This window comes from Pongo abelii, chromosome 18 (genome assembly GCF_028885655.2).
Source record: "Pongo abelii isolate AG06213 chromosome 18, NHGRI_mPonAbe1-v2.0_pri, whole genome shotgun sequence".
Lineage (NCBI taxonomy): Eukaryota > Metazoa > Chordata > Mammalia > Primates > Hominidae > Pongo > Pongo abelii.
Window position 1 is genome coordinate 69,412,760 of NC_072003.2, and position 17,987 is coordinate 69,430,746.

Here is a 17,987-nt window from a genome sequence, read left to right on the forward strand (position 1 = left end):
GTGGTGATTTTCCATATTGAGAGGACGAGGGGAGGAGATAGTTGAGGGATGGAATACAATACCTACGTCCTCATCCCTCATCTTTGGTAGCAGAAAGTTCATAAGCGATAGCAAATAAGGCAAAAATCAAGAAATAATGAGCCAGGCTTGGTGGTGCACACCTGAGACTACTCAGCTACTCAGGAGGCTGAGGCTGGAGGATAGCTTGAGCCTAGCAGTTCAAATCCAGTTTGGGCAACATAGTGAGACCCTGTCTCTGTATTAAAGAAAAGACAAAAAGCAATGAAAAAGACATGTTATTTAGAGACACAGATGTACACATACACTTGTAGAAGCAATTGAGAGTTGAAAGTGGTTGCCTTCGGGGAACAGGAGTTAGCAGTGGGGCAAGAGACCATGGTTTTTCATTATATTCCCTGCAGTCCTGTTTATGTTTCAAAACTATATACATATGACTTCGGGCCGGGTGCGGGGGCTCACACCTGTAATCCCAGCACTTTGGGAGGCTGAGGCGAGAGGATTGCTTGAGCCCAGGAGTTTGAGACTAGCCTGAGCAACACGGGGAGGCTTCCATGTCTACAAAAATTTTTTTAAAAAACTAGTTGAGTGTGATGGTGCATGCCTGTGGTCCCAGCTACTCAGGAGGCTAAGGTGGGAGGATCACTTGAGCCCGGGAGGTGAGGCTGCAGTGAGCCATGATCCTGCTACTATACTCCAGCCTGGACTAACAGAGTGAGACCCTGTCTAAAAAAAAAAAAAAATCTTTGGTAACAAATAAAAATAAATAAAAATTACTAGTTTAGACAAATTATGAGAAAGCTAGGAAGGTTCCAGATTTTTGTGAGCCTTGCTTACTTACTAAAGGATTTTGACTCAAGGGCAGTGGGGAGTCAATTGAAGTGTTGTTGTTGTTGTTGTTGTTGTTGTTTGAGACAGTATCTCACTCTGTTGCCCAGGCTGGAGTGTAGCAGCATAATCATAGTTCACTGTAGCCTTGACCTCCCAGGCACAAGCAGTCCTCCCACCTCAGCCGCCCAAGTAGCTGGGACCAAGGGCGCACACTCCACCACCCCCAGCTAATTTTTAAAAAGTATTTTTGTAGAGATGGGGGTCTCCCTCTGTTGCTTAGGCTGGTCAATTGAAGTTTTTGAGCAGGAGTGTGACCCAAGGGCTCAGTCTAGTGGGTTACTCTGATGGCTGTTTATAGGCTGGATGGAGTGGGGAGGTTAATTCTGGGGTAGGAGCAGTATTCCAGGGGTGAGGTGATACAGATCTGGACATAGGAATGGAAAATGGAAAGTCAGGGGCAGGGAGACGGCGAAAAAGCAGCAGTCAGGCTGAATGATTGACTGATAGCAGCGGGAATGATGTTGGCCTGGTTTCTTCCCTGTGAGGAGAACTGACATGAGGAAACTGAGGAAAGGCCTGGGTGTGGGGAGAGAGCTGCAGCATTCAGTTGAATGAAGGGTGACAGCCGGTCATGAAGGTGAGGGACTCTAGCAGGCAGAATCCAGACAAAATGTGGGAACTGACTGTGGGTCCTAGGAACCACTTGAGGGGAAACCATTTTTAGAGAGGCCTTGAGTTAAAAATAATAATAATAATAATAATAATAATAATTGAGGCCGGGTACAGTGGCTCATGCCTGTAATCTCAGCACTTTGGGAGGCCAAGGTGGGAGGATCGTTTGAGTCCAGGAGTTCGAGACCAGTCTGGGCAACATGGTGAAACTCCATCTCTACTAAAAATATAAACAGTGAGACTCTATCTCAAAACCAAACCAAACCAAAAACCAACATGTTTTCATTGGCACCTTATATCAGGAGAGTTTCAGTTGCAAGTAACAAGTTGTTATCAACATTGGCTTAAATAATGAAGGGAATGTATTGGCTCATGTAACTGAAAATTCTAGATATCAATCCTGATTCCAAGCGAAGCTTGGGCTACTCAACAATATCACCAAGGAATTGGCTTTTCTCCCATTTTTCTGCTCTGCCATCCACTAGGTCAACTTCCTATTGTCTCTGGGTCCAAAATAATAGCCAGTGGCCCCCAGGACCACATGCTTCCTCAGTCATATTCAGAAAGGATGAGCGACTATTATTTTTCCTAGATTTGCTAGCGGAAGTCCTGAGATTGGCTGTGGCTGGCTCAGCATACATCACATGTGCACTTCTGGTCCAGGCAACCATGCAACTCTGAGGTTGGGAACAGAGTCAGCTTCCCCAGAACCACATGGATCCCCAAATTAGAAATTGAGAGCTAATGGCAAGGAGGGATTGGGTGCTGCAGAGACAACCACAGATGTCTGCTGTAATCAGCTAAGCCCCAGTAGCCTCTGTGATGGGGCCTGCCCGGCTATGCTAGGCATCCTGAGACTTTTCTAGAATTGGGGGATGGGAGTGGGGTGGTCATTATATTCATTCTGAGGTTCCTATTTCCAGCTGGGAAAAACGCACAGATCCCCGAGGCAGGTTTTACTATGTGGATCACAATACTCGGACCACCACCTGGCAGCGTCCGACCGCGGAGTACGTGCGCAACTATGAGCAGTGGCAGTCGCAGCGGAATCAGCTCCAGGGGGCCATGCAGCACTTCAGCCAAAGATTCCTCTACCAGGTGAGAGGGCAGGCGCTTGGCCTGAGGGGGGAGCGCCTCCCTGCACTTGCGAATGTGCAGCCTCACGCGTTCTCTGTTGACCTGCTTAGTGAGCAGGGAAAACAGCGTCTGGCAATGTCAGTGCTCTGCCCCTGGAGATTTTACTCATCACGGTGAAATTCCTCAAATTCCAGCGTTCCTCACTCAGCAGCTCCATGTCTAGCCTCTGTGTTTAAGGAATCAACATGTCTAAAACTGAATTCCCCATTTTTCTTCCAAGATTGGCTTTCATTTCTGGCCCCTTCATTCAAGTCCATTTTCCCTGACTTGCACCCTGAAGGTCAGCTTTGACTTCTCCCATCCCTCACCTTTCCAGATCAAAGCAATCACCAGGCAACATAGTGAGACCCTGTCTCTAAAAAAAAAACACTGCTACTGTTTTTTGTTAGATCTTTATTATCTGACAGATTCTCAGGGATGAAGGATCCTTGGGCTCATCTAGATCAGGGATTGGCAAATAATAGTCCATGAGCCAAGCTGGCCTGCCACTTCATTTTGTTAATAAAGTTTCATTGAAACATAAGAACACCCAGCAGTTTACATATTAATGGTGGCTGCTTTCATGGTACAATGGTAGACTTAAGTATCACAATAAAGACTGTACAGGTCAGAAATCCTAAAGTAGCCTAAGCCTACTGTCTGACCCTTTGCAGAAAAAGCTTGTTATCTTTGGTCTAGCTGAGCCTCCTTCTTTCTGATGCTTGATCATCTTCTGCCCCTTCGCATCTGAATTGCTAGAGCAGCCTCTAAATTGTTCTCTCTATTGGCCTTCTCTCTCTTCCAATCCATCTGGCCTGTTCCCTTCAGAGCAGTCTTCAAATGTTACTGTCATTGCATCCATTTACTGGCTCAAAACCTTTTGTGGTTATTACCTAAAGAGTAACATTTAAATTTTCTTTTCTTTTTTTTTTTTTTTTTTGAGATGGAGTCTTGCTCTGTTGCCCATGCTGGAGTGCAGTGGGACAATCTCAGCTCACTGCAACCTCTGTCTCCTAGGTTCAAGCAATTCTCCTGCCCCAGCCTCCCAAGTAGCTGGGATTACAGGTGCCCGCCACCACACCCGGCTAATTTTTGTATTTTTAGTAGAGATGGAGTTTTACCATGTTGGCCAGGCTGGTCTTGAACTCCTGACCTCAAGTGACCTGCCCTCCTCGGCCTCCCAAAGTGCTGGGATTACAAGCATGAGCCACCATCTCCGACCACATTTAAATTTTCTTTTCTTTTCTTATTTCTTTATTTTAAGATGGAGTTTTGTTCTTGTTGCCCAAGCTGGAGTGCAATGGCACAATCTCGACTCCATCCCTGACCACATTTAAATTTTCTTTTCTTTTCCTTTTTATTTTTTTTAAGATGGTGTTTCGCTCTTGTTGCCCAAGCTGGAGTGCAATGGCATGATCTCAGCTCACTGCAACCTCCGCCTCCCAGGTTCAAGCAATTCTCCTGCCTCAGCCTCCCAAGTAGCTGGGATTACAGGTGCACGCCCCATGCCTGGCTAATTTTTTGTATTGTTAGCAGAGATGGGGTTTCACCATGTTGGTCAGGCTGGTCTCAAACTCCTGACCTCAGGTAATCCGCCCACCTTGGCCTCCCAAAGTGCTGGGATTACAGGTGTGAACCACCATGCCTGGCCCACATTTAAATTTTCTAGTCCAGAATTCTGGGTGCTCTGGTTTCAAACTAACTGCCTAAGCAGTCTCCCATACCGTGTCCCTTTGGGAATCCTCCCAGTTCCACCTGCTGGAGTCTCCATCTCATTAAAGGGTCCACAATGACCTGGAGCTGGGGAAGCCCAGCTGCACAGCCTCTTTGGTAGGGAGACATGGGACTCCCAAGTTGGCTGATTGTATTTTCTCAGAGCACTTTAGATGTGAAGGTTGGGATCTACAGCAGAACTAACACAGGATATGATAGTGCATTGCAGGCTGGAAATATTTTGAGCTGGTCCCCTGACTTTTTTTTTTTTTTTTTTTGAGAGAAGGTCTCATTCTGTGTCACCCAGGCTGGAGTGCAGTGGCACGATCATAGCTTATTGCAGCCTTGACCTCCTGGGCTGAAGTGATCCTCCCACCTCAGTCCCCTCAAGTAGCTGGGACTACAGGCATGCACAACCACACCTGGCTAATTTTTTGTATTTTTAGTAGAGATGGGGTTTTGCCATGTTGCCCAGGCTGGTCTTGAACCCCTAGGCTCAAGTGATCCATCTGCCTTGGCCTCCCGAAGTGCTGGGATTACAAGTATGAGTCACCGCACTGAGCCGATGGACCCCCGACTTTTAATCATCAGCCATAACTCACTGTAGCATCTCCCTTGGTTAGTTCTGTCTGTGGGGATGGATTGCTTATCGTACAGGGAGGAAACCGTGGAGGACCTCAGTTTCCTTAGCTGAGGTGAGCAGAAAGTGTGATGTTTGTCTCAGTAAGTTGCTCCAGGGTCGACGGTCATGCCCCTGTCCAACCAGGGCCCCGCTGTCTAGCCCAGTGCAGCTCTGTATACTTTCTTGGGCCAGGCTTCCCACGCATGCCTGCCACACATGCCTGACATCCAATTCTGGCATGTTTCAGAATTGAATGGAATCTGGTCTTTCACCACATTTCAGAGATTGCTCCTTTTGAGCTGGGCCCCAAAGATTTTGCCTGCCATTTTCTTGGGTGGTTGTGGCTGCAAAACTGGGAAGGTCTGGGCATCTTTCTTCTTTGACCTATCTGTCTTTTGACTTAGAGACAAGGACGTATTTTAGGAGTTTCACATGGTTTTTGTCTACCTGATTATCCAACTTTTCTCATTTAAAAAAAAAATGGAACCGAGTGTTGTGGTGCACACCTGTAATTCCAGCAACTCGGAAGACTGGCGGGTGGGAGGATCGCTTGAGCCCAGGAGTTTGAGGCTGCAGTGACCTATGATCGTGCCACTGCACTCTAGTCTGGATGACAGTAAGATCCTGTCTCAATAAATAAATAAATAAATAAAATGCATTAAAGCAATTTTTTTTCCCTTAAAAGCCCCACTAGTTAGGTTCTGTGGGTTGACCAAGATATTGGTGTGTGAAAGGGAAGATTCTCAGATTCTGGAGCTCACATCTGCCTGGTCTTTTTGGAGTCTTCCTTCCTTTTGCCTGCCTCTCTTAGCAACTTTATTCTGGGTTTATAGAGGTAAAACTTTGACTTGGAGGGTTCCCTAGAAGTAAAAATTAAACACTAAAAAATTGTTCTTTCTGAGTGCTCTAAAATGGTTTTCTCAGCCTCGCTGGGGATGTGGGAGGGTTCTGCATGGAGGTGATGGTTACCTTTACTCCATGAAACAAGACTCATATTGAAAAATGTGGCAGGAATCTTTCTTTGGTCTGCTTTCAATGTCTCTCTGTTGATTTTCCTCCCCCTCTGGCATTGGTTTTCTCCTCTTGTTTGCTATGGTGCCATGTCCTGGTTACAAGTAAGAAGGGTTACTTTCATATAGTTATTTTGGGGTTTGGCTTAGGCCCAGAGTTTGACTCGGAAGACTTAAGACCTAATACTAGGCTAGCTAGCGGCCTCCCCTCCTCCTCTTGCTGGGCTTCAACTGAGACCTTGTTCTTCTTTGCTGCACTGCAGAGAACATGAAATACAGTTCAAAATGGAAATCAAGGGAATCCCAGATTGCAGTCTCCTGTTATTCCTTCCTGCTGTCTGCCTCAACACACACCTTTTCCACTTCCTCTAAATTCTGGTTCTTAGTTTTTCTGCCATGTTTCCCTTTCCCGACTCCCTAATGTGCTAATGTTGCCCGTGATCATCGTGTATCTTTTCATTTGCTTGTTTCACCGTTGCAGTTTCTTTTTGCCCTCTTGTGTCGTGTTCCTGCTGGGACCCACTGAAGATGCCTGGCACAGCCTTGCACATTGTGCTGTTGTGACGGGACTATCACACGGCCGGCAATTTCCGGGGCATCTCTCTCCGCAGTATTGAAACAGATTATTTTGACCAGGCGCGGTGGCTCACGCCTGTAATCCCAGCACTTTGGGAGGCTGAGGCAGGCGGATCACTTGAGGTCGGGAGTTCGAGACCATCCTGGCCAACATGGTGAAACCCCATCTCTACTAAAAATACCAAAATTAGCTGGGCGTGGTGGCAGGCACCTGTAGTCCCAGCTACTTGGGAGGCTGAGGCAGGAGAATCGCTTGAATTCGGGAGGCAGAGGTTGTGGTGAGCTGAGATCATGCCTCTGCACTCCAGCCAGAGCGACAGAGTGAGACTCCATCTCAAAAAAAAAAAAAAAAAAGGTAAAAGAAACAGATTATTTTGTGGCTCTTAGGGTGTGGACTGCAAATTGCATTATCGAGAAACAGACAACTTGTTTCTTACTCTGCAGTGAGCCCCTTGCGTTGAATTCTCAAGCACCTGGATTTTGTTCTGCATCCGTCTGGTGCATCCTTAAAAAAAAAAAAAAAAAGAAAAAAAAATGCCCGCCTTCCATGCTGCAACCTTTATGCCCTTCCCAGACCTTTCTTACCCTCAGCTGTATTTGCTAGACATTCTTTATTTCTGAGTTTGTATCTTAAAATATTACTGGAACTTTGTGCTTAGTTCCCAAGGGACTTGAACTCTCATGAGCTCTCTGGCTCATGGCCTGTACCCCAGATCTCCCAACGCAGGGACCATTACCCGGGAAGAGGATTCCACAGTGTTCTTTTCTGTTCCTAGTGATAGAGAGCATCCAGGATCTCCCTTCTGGCTGCAGAGTCCCACTTTCCCCCATCTACATCCTTTTCTGCTCCACGTAACACCTTGACGTCTCTCATTTTAGGGGAATGTGCTAGAAGAGGAGGGGCAGCCGGTTGGCTCATTGGAGGTGTGGGTTTTTGGCTTTTGGTTTTCTGGCCATGATGCATAGGTTTTATTTTTCATTTATTCTTGTTCCTTCCTTCTGGCTTTCTTTATTTTTCAAGTTGTACTGTGTACCTTAGGGAAGAAGTATCCAAAATCGTCAAGTGCTTCTATTTAACAATAAAAAGTAAAATTGTTGTGAGGATCAGCTCCCATTGATTCTGATTTTATTAGGTTGGTGCAAAAGTAATTGTGGTTTTTGCCACGACTCTTTTTTTTTTTTCTGAGACGGAGTCTCGCTCTGTCGCCCAGGTTAGAGTGCAGTGGCGCAATCTCAGCTCGCTGCAACCTCTGCCTCCTGGGTTTAAGTGATTATCCTGCCTCAGCCTCCTGAGTAGCTGAGATTATAGATGCCCGCCACTACGCCTGGCTAATTTTTGTATTTTGTGTAGAGACAGGGTTTCCGCATGTTGGCCAGGCTGGTCTCAAACTCCTGACCTCAAGTGATCCATCCGCCTCAGACTCCCAAAGTGCTGGGATCACCAGCCTGAGCCACGGCACCCGGCTGCCATGACTCCACAATTACCTTTGCACCAACCTAATAAACGTTGTTTGTGTTTATCAGTCTCTGGCGTCTCTCCCTTTCCCATCTGCCTCCTCTTTTCCTCGCTTCTTATAGGTGTGTGTGTGTTGGGGGAGTGGGTGGGGGGGTGGGGGGCATTCTGATAGAATAACAATCAGAGGTTACCAAGGAAATTTTTTAAAAAACACTTTAATGAAAGAGAGCCAACATTGCATGAAGGCTGAGATTTTTTTTAAAAGGCAAGGATTCAGAAAAGGGCTGATCAGTATTTTCTGATCCTAGTTCAGTGCTAGTCAGGGAGACTGTCAGTAAAGACCTTTTTGGTCTGTTGATTTGTAGAATTAAGCAAAAGATGACCATGCCCCCGTGGAAGCTGGGTTGGTACCAGCTGGTAGCCGATTTCCCATGAGAGCCCCGAACACTTTGAAGATGATCTACTGACTCCAAAACAAGACCTGGAGCAGCAAACACTTTTACACCAAATGCGTCTTCTTTTAATGTCTTAAAATAACCTTTTCTATAGTCCTTCCCTTTTGCAAGGTCATTGCTGTAGCTCAGCACTTACCAAGTGCCTCTGGCTCCATAATGTAGAATACGTGTGTTTTCGCATTTGTTCCTTTGCCTCTGTTGCCGAATGTTTTTAATGTGTTAACTACAAAACAGAGTCGGAGGAACTTGGATTTTATGAGATGCTGTACCCTATCTCCCCCAAGCCCCCAACACACAGACACACACCCCGATGACTTGGAATTCGGGAGATTTTTTTCAGTAATGATTCAATGTGATTTGTGATGGAGAATTTTAGGCACAGCTCGAGATCAATGATAAGGGGCCCTAAATCAAGGTGAGCTTCCCCCACCTCCGTGCACTTGCATTCTGTGTGGGCAGGAGGCCCTGCCCTGAAAGGGGGCTCCGTCCTATCAAGAGCCTTTGGTTTCAAGACTTAAACGTCTTTGTTGGAACTTGCTTGGAAGAGGGGCCTGTGTTGCCACCTTGGAAAGAAAGTTTCTCTGTCCTTTCAGCTGGGGGTGGAGGGAGGGCTGTGGAAGGGGGCTTGCTGGCAGTTGAGTTTCACCAATGTTTTCTCAAGCCGACACTGAGCCCCATTCATCCTCCTGCCCGTGTGTGGCTCCGGCACCCCCAGACGGGGCCAGCCCAGCAGCCTGAAGTCCGCATTTAGAACTTGATCCCCTCTTATAACGATTAAATTTTAGTGAGTAAAATAAAAATGCTTCAGAAAGAAAAAAAAGAAAGGAAGAAAGAGCGGAACAATACTTGTTTTATTTAACGACCAGAACTTTTTGACAGCACCCCCCTTCCCCACAGGATATGGGAATGCCTGGTCCACTGCAGTCCATCCCCAGGGACCTCGAAGCAGAATTCGGCCGGAGGGGGTGCGGGGGGGATTCTAATGTAAACAGTGACCCTGAAGTCCTGGAGCTGGTTCCCCCTTCTTTCCCCTGTCTCCCCTTCTGTCTTGCTGCCCCGCCCCCAGCCCCAACCCCTCCCCCCCAAAAAAACACAGAACACTGAACAACTTCAGGTTCAGGCAGGGGAGGAATAAAGGTGCTTTGTGAAGGGGAAGGAAAACATTCCTGGGGGAGGTGAGGGCTTGGGGCATGAATGTGCCCTCAGTCTGGGTGGACGCTGCACACCCAGATGGGAGGTTGGGGGGGACGCTGAGGTGGAGGGAGGAGGGCCGGGCCCCAGCCAGGAAGCTCTGGGCGTGGGCAGGGCTTGTGGGAATGATTTCATTGGAAAGGCCTGCGATATTTTTTCCCCTCCTGCGTGTGGTTCTTGGAGAAAGTTGGAGGTGGTGGTGATTTCAGTTGCCTTGGCCGCCTCGAGCCGGAGCTGAGTGGAGGCACTGGGCCGAGCCTGCTTCCCGGGCCTTCCTACCTCGCCAGGGCTGCTCCCTGCCTCCGCCACCCTGGCACACCTTCACCCGCCTACCTCCTCCTCCCCGTCGCTCTACCTTTTCCAAAACTCACTTGGGCCCTCTGTGTGCAGGGTTCTTTTTTGGTTTTTCTGTAAAAATCAAAACAAAAAACAGAGACTTTTGAGAGGAGCAGATGCCACCTAAAGTCCCACTGCATTCCCTGCAAAGCGCTCAAATGTGGAAGCGAGTCATTGGCATTTTTATTTTTTATCGATTGATTTATTTTTTCACCAGTGGCTTTTTGTAACCTCTGTGTTCTGCTGTGTTTCTTGTGTTTAGTCTTCGAGTGCTTCGACTGACCATGATCCCCTGGGCCCCCTCCCTCCTGGCTGGGGTAAGTACTGAGTTCTCTTCCCGGCCCTCGGCCTTCCGTCAGCCACAGTGCTCTGTCCTCTCCTCCCGCGTGTCTTCCTTCCCTGTTCCTGTCCCACTGTTTTCCATCTCTCCCCTCTCCAGCACACTCTCTGGGCATGCCCCACCAGAGCAATTACAGGTGATGGAGCTGGGTGGCTGGGAAAGTAACCAAGCGCCACCGAACCACTGTAGCATCCACCCACCATCGCTAAAGGAGTGTGACCCTAAGAAAGATGTCCCTGAGCAGCTGGGGGGCTATTGGGTTTTGGTCTTGAGTTTCAAGGTGTCTACTCAAGAGTCCATGCTACCACTAAGATATTTTGACACTGCCTAACTCCCAAATGGATTTGTTTCAGATCTGTGACCATATGGTTGGAATGATCCACCTTAAAAAATCTTTCTTTGCAGCTGAGATGTTGGAGGACTTTGGTCTAATTTTGACTAATAGAAGCCACCTTTTTATTTCTGACATAGCTGTGAAAGAGACCAGAGGGAAGCAGATACGAGAGTTGAATGCCAGGTGGTGACTCTGGAAATGCATCGCTGCTAGTTATTATCGCCGTGTAGATTTCTCCTCGCCCTTGGTAGCCGCCTCTTACCTATCCCAAGTCCTTGATGTGATTGGCTAACAGTGAGTTAAGGGATGGACATCCATGACTTAGGAGAGATTATAGGCTTCATGGCTATTCTAGGAAGGAGTAGCCATGCAAAAAGGGTCATTAGAGATGATGAGACTTAGCGCATTTGATAGAGCTGGGGCAGAGTTTTATTTAATCTTGTGAGGGTCACTGGGAGCAGAAGAAAGCAGTTTTTGCGGGAACCAGCATGTGTTGGGTTTCATTTATTGGTTAGGCCAGCAGAAGACGGTAAACGTTGGTTTGGTGGTGTTGACAGATGGTGTGAAACTGGGAGGGGGTGAGCTCGACAACAAAGATGGAGAGGTGCATCCTGGGAAGTTGGCAATGATAGGATGGGCATCTGATGCCTGGAAACGTGCAGCTTTGGAGCTGAATCTTCTCGGTGCAGACACTTCTGCTCTCGGGTAGTCATTTAAGAGGTTGTGTCAACCCTGTTATACCTGCAGGGTATCACTTAGTCAATAAGCACCGCAGTCCAGTGTGCCAGAAGGGCCTTCTGGTCCTTCTGATTGGAGACATCATTTAGTGAAGCTTCCACACATTTGTTGACTTTCAGCTCGGGGATCCCTTACGCAGAGAGCTGCCCCACATGGCTCCCTGGACCAAAGAAAGGTCATTAGTACCTCAGAGATTGGCAGCAACTCCAATGTGAGAGAGTAAAACTCTGAAGACCCTGCGTCATCAGTAGGCAGGGGAAAATGCATCAGATTAAAGAAGAATCTGTACTGCTGTTTAGTAGCCAGTGGCCTAGAAGCCGGGGACTTCTAGTGTGTTTCAGGCTCTGTAGAGGCAGGTGATGTAGCCCAGTCAAGTGGGTTTTCATGCCAGTTCTGCGGAGTGATGCTCACCAGGTAAGCACAGCTGATGGAGACTTGAAAACAGCTCTCGAATGCTAAGTGTGGAAATATTTGAGATAGAAATGGAGGAGCTGTGGTCAGAGTTGATGCTGTTAATGAACGATGAGAAAAAAACCCACGAAACTGTCATAGTCCAGAATTAAGAGGAAGAACATTCAAGCTAAAGGCCAGGGCTCCTTCTGAATCTCAGATCCTTGGGGGTCTGTGTTGGCTGCCCCAGGGCTGTGGCTGGGGCCACCTCCCCAGGGCTCACCGAGAATCAACAGAAAGAACAGCCAGACCAAGTGAGACTGATTGGCAGCTTGCTAACCAAGCCTGCTGGTGTCTCTCTCTGCTGTCCCACGAGAGACCCCGCATCTTCCCCACACACTGCTGTGGGACTCAGGACACCTCAGGTTCAGATCCACATCTGCCCTCGGCAGCCCTGACCCTGGGCCTGTGGCTGAATATATCTGAGTCCATTTGCTCCTAAAATGAGGTCGAGCCAGGTGTTCCTGGGGTCTTTCCCAGCCCCCAACTGAAACTGAATGCCGCGAGGCAGCCAGCTGGCCTTGGGAGGCCTCCACACAGCAGCAGTGCCAGAAATGACGACACAGGCCTTAGGCCCGCTGGACAGATCCCCCTGGCCCTGTGGTTAGCCTTGGCTTTGGCCCTTAACAGGGCAGACGTGGAGGATCTAGTTCAAAGCAGTAGCTTTGGGGCTGGGAGCAGCCCCCTCCCCTGGAAACCTCTTGGGAAGCCTTCCTTCTGTGTGTTCTGAGGTGGTGGTAGCTCCGTAACAGCTCTGGGCACCTCCTGTTCTTTCTTTCCTTTGGCTTTCTTTTATTTATTTTTTATTTATAAAATAGAGATGAAGTCTCGCCGTGTTGCCCAGGCTGGTCTCGAACCCCTGGGCTCAAGCGATCCTCCTGCCTCAGCCTCCCAAAGTACTGGGATTACAGGTGTGATCCACCGTGCCCAGCCTGTCTTTATTTTTATTTTATTTATTTGTTTTTCCAGCTTTATTGAGGTATGATTGACAACGTCTGTTTGTAAAATTTCAGTCGAGTCATAGATACCAGGTAAGGCAGAGGGTGGGAGGGAGACTGAGGCCTTGGGCTGGTGTTGGGAGCACTGCAGCTCGAGTCTTGGAGTCAGGAGGGGGTTGCTGCACTTCCCTGTTCTGCTCCTTTTTCAGCTTTCTGGTTCCCTGTAGCTTCTGGAACTGATTATTTTTGTTTCTTTGATGTTGCCCTGTCTTGTAAAAGGAGAGCCATTAGCATCATTTGTTTTCAGGAGAGAAACAAATTTGAAGGCTCAGGAACTTCCTGGGAAAGGTGACGTCTTTTGAGCCAAGAGCTTTACCCGCTAGTTGTTTTTTTTTTTTTTTTCTCCTGTCTACCTGGAGCTGAGAGGTTACCCCTTTCAATCACTCTCAAGGTCCAGAATCACCAGCTAGGGTTGGGTCTGTCCCTGGAGCCCAGACTCCTCCCTTGGGGACCCCAGAGCCCTTATCAGTATATCAGTAAAGGGCAAGAGAACAGAGATTGTTCAGAGCAGAGGAAAATTATATTTGTTCCCCAGCCCCACTCCATGAACATTCCCCTGTCTCAAAGCACATACTTAGGTGTAAGAACAGGATAGGCAGGCCAGGCACAGTGGCTTATTGCCTGTAATCCCAGTACTTTGGGAGGCTGAGGCGGGAGGATACTTGAGGCCAGGAGTTCGAGACCAGCCAGGACAACATAGCGAGACCCTGTCTTTATATAAAAAAGAAAAAAAAGGTACATGTCTAAGAAGAGGCTGGGCAGTGTAAGTGTCCTCAGCCCCAGATATCATTTATTTGGTCATAAGCAAGAAAGAGGTGTGCTAGGGTATGAGAGTTTTAGAACAAGACTTAGCCTGTAAGTGGGAGAAGAGGGAGAACTTGGAGGGTACAGGGGCGCAGGGTGCAGAGCACTGATCAGAGAGGTGCGAGGGAAATGCAGCCACCCCATAAGGACTGTGCCCTGTGGGACAGAGGTGCCCAGGTCAGCTGCATGCAGTGCAGAGGGTCCCAGGACCAGGGATCAGCTGTGAGGGACTTGGGTGGGGGGCCTGGCGGGTTGGGGACTGCCCGGCTTCCATGCTGCACACAGCTGGGAGCAATTATGCCTCTGGTTTGAGCTGTGCTGCTCCCTCCGGGTGGCCACACCACCCCCTCCCTCCGACCAACCAACCAAAGAAGTGCTTCATCTCGAGTTGGAAGTGTGTCACCCCTCCACCACCACCAACAAGGAAGGACCCTCTTTGTCCCTTTCCCAGTGACAAGTGTGAGTGAGCTTGGCTTTGGCTGGTTCTTCTCTAACAGGCTGACAACAGGGAGATAAACTCAGACCCAGCACCCAGGAGGTGGGAACCTCAGGGAAAGGACACCGGCTCTCCGTGTTTGAATCTGATGGTTCTTTCTTTCTTCTCATGTGGCAGAGAAGAGACAGGACAATGGACGGGTGTATTACGTGAACCATAACACTCGCACGACCCAGTGGGAGGATCCCCGGACCCAGGGGTAAGGACTTGGGCTGAGAGGGGGGCCGGGCTGGGCTGGGTCTCTGTGCAGCTCCAGCACTGGGCAGGTGGCTTTGGACTGCATCGTCCCAGAGGGGTGATGTCAGGGACCTTTAGCCACACACAAGTGTCTTGAGATTCTCACCGTACAGATACACTGTTGGCCTGATGAGAGCTTAAAAGGGGTTTCTTAAATGGACCTTCCTGGTGAATGGAGGGTGGCCCGGCTGGCGGGTGTTGCTGGTCTCCATACTGAATGTGCAGGCTGCTGATAATTGGATTGCAAAAAGGTTGAGGGCATCCTGGTCTCCCAACACCCCCAAGTGAAGCTATGCTGGCGCACGGGGTGCCTCAGGATTGCTGGTGGCCGCTCAGTCCGATGCCATCCATGCAGGGCTGGGTTTTTGGCCATGAGATAATCAATGACCTCTCTGTGCTGCAGAACTGTCCTCACGACTTGGGTCATGCTTCTTGGGTGCATGTCCTCAAGGTCCCTCATGGGCTCTGCAGAGACAAAGCCATACTTTGAGGACCCAGCCTCCAACCACCAAGGTCCAGAAGGTGGGGCCAGCCCTTCACCCTTTTCTTCCCGTGTTTCCAGGATGATCCAGGAAACGGCTCTGCCCCCAGGATGGGAGATGAAATACACCAGCGAGGGGGTGCGATACTTTGTGGACCACAATACCCGCACCACCACCTTTAAGGATCCTCGCCCGGGGTTTGAGTCGGGGTAAGGACTTTGTGCAGGTAGCAGCAGCGTCAGGAGCCGAGGCCCAGGCTGTCCTTGTTCTGGCTCTGGGAGGCCCACTTTGGGTGGCCCCTGTGGTGCGTTCTACTGCCCTTACTGCCCTCTAGTGGCCAATGTTGATGTCATCTTAAAGGGGATGGGAGGATAGCTTGAGCCCAGGAGTTTGAGACCAGCCTGGACAACATAGCGAGACCGTGTCTCCACAAGAATAAAAAAGATTAACCAGGCTGAGAAAGATGGCAAGACCCCATCTCTATAAAAAAAATTTAAAAATTAGCTGGATGTGGTGGTGCATGCCTGTAGTCCCAGCTACGTGGGAGGCTGAGGTGGGAGGATCCCTTGAGCTCAGGAGTTTGAGGCTGCAGTGAGCTATGATGGCACCACTGCACTCCAGCTCAGGTGACAGAGTGAGACCCTGTTTCTAAAAAATAATAATACATTTAAAATTAGCTTGGTGTGGTAGCACACTCCTGTAGTCCTAGCTACTTGGAAGGCTGAGGCGGGAGGATCGCTTAAGACCAGGAATTCGAGGCTGCAGTGAGCCATGATCACACCACTGCACTGCAGCCTGGGTGACACAGCAAGACCCCGTCTCTAGAAAACGAACAAGCAAATAAATAAGATGGGATGGGGAGGAAGGGACTATCCTGTTTATTCCGAGTGACACTAGAGTTATTTCTCTAAAAGCAAGAAGTCTGGCTTTATTTCTAGATTTTCTTTTTTATTCTTCAAGGATCTTAATGACAGTCACTTCCTCACCTTACATTACTCATCTTTAAATTAACATAGCACCAGCTTTCCTTAGGGCTGACAAAGACAAGTTGTTCATTTTCTGAGAAATTGCATGAACCCCTGAACATCTTTGCTCTTCCCAGGACGAAGCAAGGTTCCCCTGGTGCTTATGACCGCAGTTTTCGGTGGAAGTATCACCAGTTCCGTTTCCTCTGCCATGTGAGTTCTGGTACTGGGGCTCCCGTGGCAGTTGGGGTTATTGAGTTATTTCAGTGTGAGTTCCCGGCACAGCAGCAGGTATCGGAATGTTTGTGTCTTAGGTGGGGGCGAGACACTTGTCTAACCCCGAGCTGGCTGTCTCTAAGAAGCAAGTTTTCATTCCTAGGGGACATGCTGTTGCCTCCTGGCCCAGCAGGCTGGGGAATGCCTGTTCATACAGACAGGAGAACAGATGACCACTTGAGGCTCAATTTAAAGTTCTTTTCTTTTTTTTTTTTTCAGTCAAATGCCCTACCTAGCCACGTGAAGATCAGCGTTTCCAGGCAGACGCTTTTCGAAGATTCCTTCCAACAGGTTAGATCATGGTGCCCGAAACCAGTGGCAGGCCGACGCCCTCCTCCCAGCACCCCATTTCCAATCGCGTGGCCTGTTAAACCCACACTGCAGACTTTCCAGGGCATGGGTCTTGGTGACTGTGTCTGCTGGATATTAGGCCTTAGAGTCCCCTGTCCCTCCCGCCCCTGCCTGTTGTGGAAGGGAGAGTGGCAGGCCGGCCCGATGCTCTGTCTTCCCAGATCATGAACATGAAACCCTATGACCTGCGCCGCCGGCTCTACATCATCATGCGTGGCGAGGAGGGCCTGGACTATGGGGGCATCGCCAGGTGAGCTTGAGTGCCCCGGAAGGCTGCCCTGTACCCCGCTTCCCCAGGCTACAGCATTCATGGCCAGAAAGCTGCCTGCCCCCTGCTCACATTCCCTCCCAAAGCTCTCATGCATCTTCAAGAGTGGGCACAGTGTGGCATTCAAAATACGTGAATCTGCCAGGCACGGTGGCTCATGCCTGTAATCCCAGCACTTTGGGAGGCTGAGGCAGGTGGATCACCTGAAGTCGGGGGTTCAAGACCAGCCTGACCAACATGGAGAAACCCCGTCTCTACTAAAAATACACAATTAGCTGGGCATGGTGGTGCATGCCTGTAATCCCAGCTCCTAGGGGAGGCTAAGGCGGGAGAATCGCTCGAACCTGGGAGGCAGGAGGTTGCAGTGAGCCAAGATCGTGCCATTGCACTCTATCCTGGGCAACAAGAGCGAAACTCTGTCTCAAAAACAAAACAAACAAAAAAACAAAATACGTGAATCCATGTGGCCAGTCCATTGGGCCTGGAACAGGGGCCTGGGGTGCCCCGCTGGGCTGGGCGTTAAGCCTTTAGTTACTGGGTCATGAGGCGACGGAGGACTCCTGGGAGGGGCGAGTGCTCAGTACAATGGCTCTGTTATCTACCAGTGTGTCATGTTTCTGTACTTTAACAACCAGGCCAGCAGCATCTGGGCAGTTGAATATAGGTGCCATGTGGTCATCCATTAGAGTTGACCCTGGGGTCCCCTCCTCTTAAGGCAGCCAGGGCAGGCGAAGTCAGGTGTCCTCGTGTGGATAAGCCGTGTCACGATCCACAGGGCCTTGAGCAGGGCTCAGCTGCATGTCACGTGCCTGGGGTCAGTAAAACTGTAACGGCTTATGTCACCCTAAAAAGAGTCCAAAGCATTGTCTTGCCTTCACCCTGGTCCACCCATAAAAATTAACAGGCCCTCTGGGAAATGCTGCCTTGGACAGCAGGGCAGAAGGGCCCCGGCAGAGAGAGGGAGCGCCGTGGCCTGCAGCGACCTCTCCGCTCGAGATCTCTCCTGGTGTGGGCATGTCTTCCCGCTTGGTGTTGGGTTAACTTGCTTCTGGTCCTCTGTTCGGTGGTGGCGTTGCCTTCTGCACTGGCCCCGTGGATGGATGTTCCTTTTTTCCGTGGTGACCTCCTCTCCAGGCTCTGCTTGGTGGGCTTCTGGTGTGGCCGCGCCCTGTGTGTGTCTCTCTCTGTGTCCTGCCAGTGGTTTTACCCTATGGTAGGTTACGTCATGCTGTTCTACCACAGGGTAGAACCA

The 17,987-nt window shown here is 49.4% G+C and overlaps 1 protein-coding gene across 3 annotated transcripts in view; it reads left to right on the forward strand.

The window, feature by feature from the left end:
• Positions 1 to 17,987, forward strand: part of WWP2 (WW domain containing E3 ubiquitin protein ligase 2) — a 178,285-nt gene that overhangs the window by 151,768 nt on the left and 8,530 nt on the right. For all 3 annotated transcript variants that reach the window (XM_063717117.1, XM_063717118.1, NM_001132777.1), the window contains 7 exon segments: positions 2,445 to 2,619; positions 10,259 to 10,313; positions 14,274 to 14,355; positions 14,956 to 15,084; positions 15,978 to 16,053; positions 16,336 to 16,407; positions 16,629 to 16,717. In XM_063717117.1, coding sequence (XP_063573187.1) covers positions 2,445 to 2,619; positions 10,259 to 10,313; positions 14,274 to 14,355; positions 14,956 to 15,084; positions 15,978 to 16,053; positions 16,336 to 16,407; positions 16,629 to 16,717 — 678 coding nt within the window.